This window comes from Pseudovirgaria hyperparasitica, assembly GCF_010093815.1.
Source record: "Pseudovirgaria hyperparasitica strain CBS 121739 unplaced genomic scaffold EJ05scaffold_5, whole genome shotgun sequence".
Classification (NCBI taxonomy): domain Eukaryota; kingdom Fungi; phylum Ascomycota; class Dothideomycetes; order Acrospermales; family Acrospermaceae; genus Pseudovirgaria; species Pseudovirgaria hyperparasitica.
The window spans coordinates 670,091-677,796 of NW_022985553.1; the positions used below are offsets into that span (position 1 = coordinate 670,091).

Below are 7,706 nucleotides of genomic sequence, written 5' to 3' on the forward strand. Positions count from 1 at the left end.
GGTATGTGTCCTTGGGTAGAATCAGTTAGTGTGCTTCTGAGAGCAAGAAGTCATGACGTCTGTTAGCTGTGAAGTCTCAGGACGCTGTACTGGCAACAAAGCACACAACTCCTCACCCACGCACAAAACCCACCACACGACATCACACAACGCACAATCAACCCAATCCAACACGACAAATCTCGCATTCGCTCCTCTACCAACCCTACATCCCCCCGCAAACACACCCACCAAACAACTCCCAAGCCCAAAACCCAACCCACCAACCCCCCCCTCACACCCCCTCCCCATTCTCCTTACCCGCCTCACCCACAACCCCTTTCCCCTCCCCCACCACCTTTCCCCCCGCCCCCTTCCCCCTCCCAATCGTCCCCATCGGCGCCCTCGCAAAGTTGATCCCAAACTCCTGCCCTCGCCCCTCGCGCCTCAGCGCCAGCCCCGACGCCGCCAATCCAGCCGCGCCCGCTCCTCTGCCCCGCCGAGCCGGCGTCTCGGGCCACGGCGTCGCGCAAAGTCCCATGTGGGACAGACGACTGCTCATGCGGTCGACGGGGGAGCACGAGCGGGAGACGCGCTGGGCAGACGCATACTCATACACCTCATTGCCGTCGTCCGCCTCGTCTTGGGCCTCCGTGGAGGGGGCAGAGGAGGAAGACGGCAGCGCGCCCGCCTCAGCAGTAGCAAGCCAATTACCGAGAACAAGATTAACCGTCGCGATGCTGAGCGCGTCCAGCTTGACGGTGCGCGACATGCTGAGGTGGAGGATGTACCTGCGCTCGACGCAGACGGGGGCGTTGATCTTGACGTAGCTCTGCAGGTACATGTTGTTCGACTCCTTTTCCGTGCTGAGCGTCGGCATGCCCTCGCTGTTCTCCTGCTGCGCGTCCTGGCCGGAGTTGAGGATGTAGAGGAGGCGGCGGCGCATGCTGACGCCGGGCCGGTAGCATTCCGACATTTTCTTGCCGGCGAGGGTGGTGATGAGGAGGACGGAGGCGATTTCGGTGCGTTTGTCGTAGGAGAGGATCAGGATTGGGTGGGCTGGTGAGTGGGGAGGGGTGTTAGCTTTCGTTCTTGGAAGGTTTGGGGGGAGGGGGGGACGGTGTTGACTCCTTTTTTCGGCTGGATGTGTGTGGGTTGAGGGGAGGGAAAAGGGGAGGATTGTTTTACGTACCCCACCAGCCGTCGTCGACTTGCTTGTTTGCGATGGAGTCTCGCGGTATCTTCTCCGGCGTGTGGAAGATGCATCCGGGCTTGACCATGAATGAGGCGACTGGCACGTTCTTCCGCTCATGGGTACGCTCCTTTCTGTCCCAGTACGATCCATACGACTTCGAAATAGGCGGTGGGTGGAGCTCGTTATACATCGGCATGTTCGCAGACTCCTCGGACAACTCTGTCACTCTTGGACTCTGGGGCGGCTCGTGTGCCTTGTCGGACTCTCTGAGCCACGGGTTGCTTTGTGTGTCCTTGTCACGGTAGGGCTGTAGCTTCTTCTTCAACCTTGCTGTTACGCCTGGGGGTGGTTCTATGGACGGCTTTCGCGACAGGAACCTGGGCTTACTATCCGACGCCTGTGTTTCCTCTCTGCCGGACAGAGCCCTCGACTCGTGGGAAGCAGCTTGTCCTTCCTTGAATCTTCGCTCTCCGCTTGGAAATGTGTCCCAGGGTGACATGGAAATCGGACGTGTGAGTGCGGCGTGGGATGATGACTATACTCGATGACGGTACTGTTCAAGTCGGTGTCTGATCTCTCGATCTGATATGTCGAGCTGTGATTGTCCGTACCTTGACACAAGCTCTCTCTCCTCTTCCTCGAGATACAAGGTCTGTTCTCAAACCGTCTGACCAGTATGCTAATAAAGCTGTGCGATGATCAAATGTCCAAAAAGAAGCATATATCTCTCGAAGCCGTTGACAGCTTGGTGTGCGAAAATACACTGCCGATTACAGGGCATATGCGCAGTCATATAAGTATTATACTTTGCGGACAAGCTAGCAGAGTCGGATGTCATCAAGAGAGAGTCGGACTTTGAGATCGGAGAACTGATCGAGAAACCTTTGAATCGACAAATGGCTTCTGTCTGTCTTATAGATATATGACAATCCCGAACTTTTGTTTCTTCCTGGTAGTGTTCTCGACACGTGAAGATGTATTGTGAGATGGTGACGTATCGATGCCCGTGGGCCCCTGAGCAACGGCTGTTGATAGAATTCTGGATTAGAGATGTCAGTTATGGGAGGGCTTGGGGGTGAAGAGACTTAGCGTCATGCGATCTACTCTTGTATGGATATCTCTAGGCGGTTGGTCTGATGGATTGCTAATGATGAGTGTTGCCACAACGACAGACCAGGATCGAGGCACCTGGAGTCGAGTCGAGGTCAGACTGAAGATGTAGGTGGGCTCTGACAACTGTCGTGTTTCGAAGAGGAAGAACACGTCGAGCGCGTCACTGAGATTTTATAACTGTGGGCTACATTGACCGGTCCAATCAGGCGCAAGTGTTTCGCACACAGGGTGTATTCACCTGACAGCTGGAGCGCTGCGGAACAGCCAATCAGGTCCAAGTCACTGTTAAGGATAAACGAAGTTGTGGGCATAAATTTGTGAATTGACCAAGTGAACAAGAGCGCAAAGTACAATTGCATAAAGTACGCACTAACAAAGCATGTGCCAAAAAAAACCCATTTACATCATACATGAATGTGAAGACTCTCGTCTCACAGCTTTATCACCGCCGGATCTACTCTCCATCACCAAAGAGAACCACCGAAAGTCCAGCTCCATCCGCCGGTAATACACCCCATCACCAAAGAGTATCACCGAATGTGAAGACGCCCGTCTCACAGCTATGTCACCGCCGGGTATACAACCCATCACCAAAGAGGACCACCAAAAGTCCTGCCCACTATGCCAGAAATGTGAAGAGTGTCCACTGCAATTGGTGTGCCTGCCGATCAGAAAGCTGGGTTTCTGGCGGCCGCAAGAGAGCAAGTTTCGATAGTCCTGGGCTAACCCATAGACATTGCTTGTCTCAGCGAGTAGTGCCGTAGAAACCACTGCCTAAAACTCAGAACACGAGGAGCCCGCCGGCCAGAATACGTTTTCATTGCGGTGGAAAGATAGCAAACTTATGGCAGTCTTGGGAAGAACCCACAGACGTTGTTTACATCAGCCGGAGAACCGTAAGAGACGTTTCCTGGTGCCTCAAATATGAGGTCGTCAACGGCGCCGAACCCTGAACTGGTACAATGGCTGAGCCGGATACGACAGCTTGGCATGGATATAACTGTAAGAAGCTGTGCCCGATACGCTACAGATTGCTCCTCTGACGAGAAGCAATCTGAGATTGTTGCGTTGGCCGACAAGTTCATTCAGTGCATCGATGGGCATCTAGCCTGAAGTGCCTTCCGTGCAGTCTCATACATCTCGACACCCTCAGGGAGGAGCCTGACCATCTTGTTGCCGGCACGAAGATGGCCGCCCAACTCCTGCTCCTCAACCTGGTAGGCATGCTTGAGATCGACGTATGAGACCTTGCTCAATTCACCGAAATTGCCGTCCATCCTGATGGGCAGAGGGACAGTGCCGTTGTGGCTCGGCCTGCACCCGTTTTCGACCATCAGGAAGTCCGAATACTGGGACGACCTTGGGCCCAAGCCCCGGAACGACGTGACTGGTGCGAACTCGACGATACCGGAGTTGCAGCAGTAATCTGTCACGACGCCCGGGTGCTCCAGGGCTCCCAGATTGCGCTCGCAGAGCAGTCTCTGATAGAGCAGACTGCTGGATGGGAGCGAGGGCACCCAGATGAAGTCTCCCTTCTGGTATCCAGTACCAGGAGGGGACTTTGGTAGTGATGGTGATGGTGATGGTGATGGCGATGGTGATGGTGATGGTGATGGAGATGGTGGTGCTGATAGACAGAGGGCCGAATCCCTTTTAAGCCCGGCGTTGGGGCATGGCTGACGTCGCTGAGGTGGGACGTACTTGCCGGGAGACGACATCTCTACTCGATCAACACATCTAAACACAGTCAGGATGCCGTAACTGGGCGGTGGGAGCCAGCTTCATTTCACGATGATGCAGGCGAGGAAGACTCACGATAAGCCCCGATGGCTATCAGGGATTTGGTTGTTATACAAGACTCCAATGGTTGATGATAGTGTTGTATGAGCAGCTTTGCTTGTTTCGGTGTGTATGAAAAGATGAGATGGTTTGATGGGAAGAAGCAGGATACAAGACGGAATAGCTGGCATTTATAACAAGGTGGGCAGCCGGATGTGACTGCTCTCATGTTCAGAGCGCAGTTTCCTGCTCGAACATTGAGGCATTTGCTCTCCTGTTCAGAGCGCAGTTTACTCTCTCGAGCATTGGGTGGGTCTTCAGAAAGCCCATCGCTACCAGGCAAATGGGGGCAGGCGCCCTGATGTTCAGAGCGCCATAGTTCAGTCTTCAAGAAGTCCATGCCTACCACACAAAAGCGTTGCAAACTACTAAGGAACCCCCCCAGATCAGGGCGCAACAACTCTGAAGATTAGCTGTTTGCCGTTAATCAACATCTGAACGGGCACGACAACCAGCAGAGAACTGTCGTATCCGTCATGCGCCGAAGTCAGTCTCTAATGAATGAGAGTCATCGATATGTTCGGCAGCGTTCGCATCCCTGACCCCTGACTACTACCCCAGATTTCAGACCCGACATGCGGGCCCATCCGGTCTACTACGCTTAGCAGCTCAGGGACCAACCAACCAATTATGCAGGGTCACCTTTCTTGCTTCTACCTTGTGCATCGATCGAATTCTATAAGAGAGACATGGAATCAAATACTATGACATAGCGAGCAGATCAACCACTATGCGATCGGGTGTGTTATGATCCAGCGAGGCTATTTTGATATAAAACCCAACATATCCAAAATCTTACCTAGCGTCACCAGAATGACGGATCTGCATTAGCAATCTCATAGTCAGCAGTTTTCGAGCGTGTAGAAAACAACTGGAATGGGCATGGTTACGTGACTGACTGTGGTGACAGGAATTTCTTGGTCCCGGCCACATCCGGAGAACCAACATTCCCGCATTCAGGACACACTTTCTCCCACTGCTCGTCACATTCACGATGGAAAATAGCAAAAGGAAAGGGGTAGGGTCCCGCAGAGACTGGCTTCCTTACTAGGGAACGATCATGTAATTAGGTTGGTAGCTGGCGCATCTGCACAGAGCCTATGCAACACGCAGCGTCCGAGAGTGCGCAACCTAGCACAAGGAAACGGAAATTATCAACACCTAGAATATGATCCACAGCTATCTTAGTCGTAAAACAATACTTCTACAGCTCGAGTATACAAGTCAACTGTTGGATGATCGTTCCCGTGAATCTACAAACCGCAAGTTCTACACTGTGTTTACTTCTGTAATGATCGATCCCCCAATCCTGTTCCGTGCTACTTCCCTCGTTGCAATACTTGATATATACCGCATATCTGGAAGTAGATCTATCAGGGAGATATCGGCCAGGTACTCTCTGCCATGACTACAATTGACATGCGGATTGCAATTGCTTTGAAAGACAACCTACAAGCTCCAGAGCAAGCCTGATGACTTTACTCAAGAACAAGGACATGTCAATTCCTAGTCCGCCCCCACAGGCATCTCTGCATCCTTCTAACGCTCCGTCGTGTTCGGCATATACACGCTGAACTCCATCCCGCCATGATACGGCAATGTCACACTCTCAAACGGACCCTCGGGACCTCTCAAGAACCCCAGCAAATCCGAATACCCCTCTGCCGCATGGACGACATTATCCGTCACAACAACCGCGCCATAGTTCAGCTGCGGCAGCAGCAGCTCGAGCGCAGGCATAGCAAGATACGGCCAGACTAGCAGACCCGTCAACCCTCCCACCCAGTCACCCACCAGGAAAACTCACTATCAAGAAGCACAAAATCCACGTTTCCAATCCCGTCCCTCAGCGTCTCCTGCAAGTCGCCGACTCTCAGGTCAATCACGTCGTCCACGCCCGCGGCTTTCCAGTTCCGGCGTGCGGCTTCGGCTTTGCTGCTTTCTTTCTCTGTCGCTATGACTTTTGGGCGCACGGGATGCACCGGCTTGGCGTGTCCGCATTCGATGGCGGCGAGCGCGAGATAGATTGTGCTTACGCCGAAGGAGGTTCCGACTTCGACGATCCGACGGGCCCCGCGGGCGAGGATGAGGTTGTAGATGGCGAGGGCTTTGTCGTTGTCTATAGCGACGAGTTTGTCACGCATGGACGCATCTACGGTTTCGATGGCGGATGGGGTGTGGAGCGTGGATGTGTCGCGGGCTAACGTGAATGCGTCTGCGTCGAAGTTGGCTTCCTGGGCTGTTGAGGCGGCGTGGAGATTATCTAGTAAGTCGCGGACCGTCGGGGAGAAGGACTTTGGGTACTTCAGTCGAGACATTGTTTTAGACTGCAGCTTGTAGTCGGCGTAGATCTAGAAACTGTTGGCCGTTTAAGTATTTACGGTTTGTACGGCGGCTGGTGGCTTGTTGGCCGATTCCGCTCACGTGTACCGCAGATCCGGATCCGGCACGTTCGGCGCGTCCCCCCTGTTCATCTTCACTACCGTCTATTTATTGCACCAGATGCGTTTCTTTTTCCAATTCATCTGGAGCACATTGATCCTCCATCCTCCATCCGACGTCATTCAGGAACACGAAGCCAGCCAGACCAAAGCGCTCAGTCATCCTCGGAATCGTCGCTCTTCGGGTTTTGACGATCTCACTTCACCCAGCCGCTTTACCGCATTAGGCTGGACGGCGCGAGCCAGTGATTGGCCAAGAATGCAACACCACAACCTCTGCTGAATCATGGCCCGAGCCCGAGCCGAGTCTTTAATCAGCATGGGCGATGATAACGCGGAATATGATCGCAAAAACACTGCTATGAAGATGTCTGCGCTTGTCGAGCAGAAACCCTCCCGTCTCAAATCACACCATATACCCCGAGAACTATCATATACACAATGCCAACCTTCACAATCATCATCGTCGGCGCAGGACTCGCAGGACTCTGTAGCGCGATCGGACTGCTCAAACAGGGCCACAAAGTCATCATTCTCGAACGTGCTCACAAGCTCTCACCAGCAGGAGCCGGCATTCATGTCCCGCCCAACGCCACTCTGGTGCTCGAACGATGGGGCATCCTGGAGAGATTCCGGCACGTAGCCATTGTGCCAGCCAGCTTCACGTTCAGGCGGTACGACGACGGACGATTGCTCGGCAGGACGGCGCCGGAGGGAAGCGAGACCGCCTCGAGAACACCGTAGGAGACTCTCCTTGAACGCAACACCGCAGTCGACCATGCTAACCAGCACAGATACTGGTCCATGAAGCGCGCAGACTACCAGTCAATCCTCCACGACATAGCCACCGAGCTGGGCTGCGACCTCCGCCTCAATCAACACATCGTCTCCGTCAACGAAGACGAGCCCTCCGTCACGACATCCACCGGAGAACTCATCAAAGGCGACCTCATCATCGCCACAGACGGTAACATACATACATACCCCTTCCCTCCCTACACCACCCCCTACTAACATTCCCAGGCATGAAATCCCACCTCCGCACCCTCATCCTCCCAAACAACAACACATCCCCAACCACCCACCCGCAAACCACCTACCGCGCCTGGGCCCCTATATCCACCCTAACCACCAACCCC

The 7,706-nt window shown here is 53.9% G+C and overlaps 4 protein-coding genes across 4 annotated transcripts; 1 reads left to right on the plus strand and 3 right to left on the minus strand.

Annotated features, from left to right (window-relative positions):
* Window positions 1–274: 274 nt before the first annotated feature.
* On the minus strand, window positions 275–1,905 carry EJ05DRAFT_536932 (uncharacterized protein; the record flags this gene model as incomplete). The annotated part of the gene is made up of 2 exons (XM_033749346.1): window positions 1,172–1,905; window positions 275–1,038 (listed from the first exon to the last, which is right to left on the minus strand). The coding sequence occupies exons 1-2, from the start codon at window positions 1,671–1,673 to the stop codon at window positions 275–277; spliced, it is 1,266 nt and encodes a 421-aa protein (XP_033602117.1). The 5' UTR covers window positions 1,674–1,905.
* Window positions 1,906–3,372: 1,467 nt separating this feature from the next.
* Window positions 3,373–4,466, minus strand: EJ05DRAFT_498872 (uncharacterized protein; the record flags this gene model as incomplete). The annotated part of the gene is made up of 2 exons (XM_033746743.1): window positions 3,373–4,024; window positions 4,078–4,466. The coding sequence occupies 2 exons, from the start codon at window positions 4,464–4,466 to the stop codon at window positions 3,373–3,375; spliced, it is 1,041 nt and encodes a 346-aa protein (XP_033602118.1).
* Window positions 4,467–5,173: 707 nt separating this feature from the next.
* Window positions 5,174–6,454, minus strand: EJ05DRAFT_536933 (S-adenosyl-L-methionine-dependent methyltransferase). Its single transcript, XM_033749347.1, has 2 exons — window positions 5,934–6,454; window positions 5,174–5,883 (listed from the first exon to the last, which is right to left on the minus strand). The coding sequence occupies exons 1-2, from the start codon at window positions 6,442–6,444 to the stop codon at window positions 5,666–5,668; spliced, it is 729 nt and encodes a 242-aa protein (XP_033602119.1). The 5' UTR covers window positions 6,445–6,454; the 3' UTR covers window positions 5,174–5,665.
* A 199-nt stretch (window positions 6,455–6,653) lies between these two features.
* EJ05DRAFT_463096 (FAD/NAD(P)-binding domain-containing protein) lies at window positions 6,654–7,706 on the plus strand (the record flags this gene model as incomplete). The annotated part of the gene is made up of 3 exons (XM_033742704.1): window positions 6,654–7,307; window positions 7,362–7,534; window positions 7,591–7,706. Coding segments are annotated over exons 1-3 (588 nt in total), but the record flags the coding sequence as incomplete, so codon positions are not given.

Bases quoted from the DNA above. Each gene is read 5' to 3' on its own strand.
- EJ05DRAFT_536933 (XM_033749347.1), bottom strand. From the start codon at position 6,444: ATGTCTCGACTGAAGTACCCAAAGTCCTTCTCCCCGACGGTCCGCGAC. The intron at 5,884-5,933 runs GTGAGTTTTCCT...CGGGTCTGCTAG, and splicing joins GGATTTTGTGCTTCTTGATA to TCTGGCCGTATCTTGCTATG.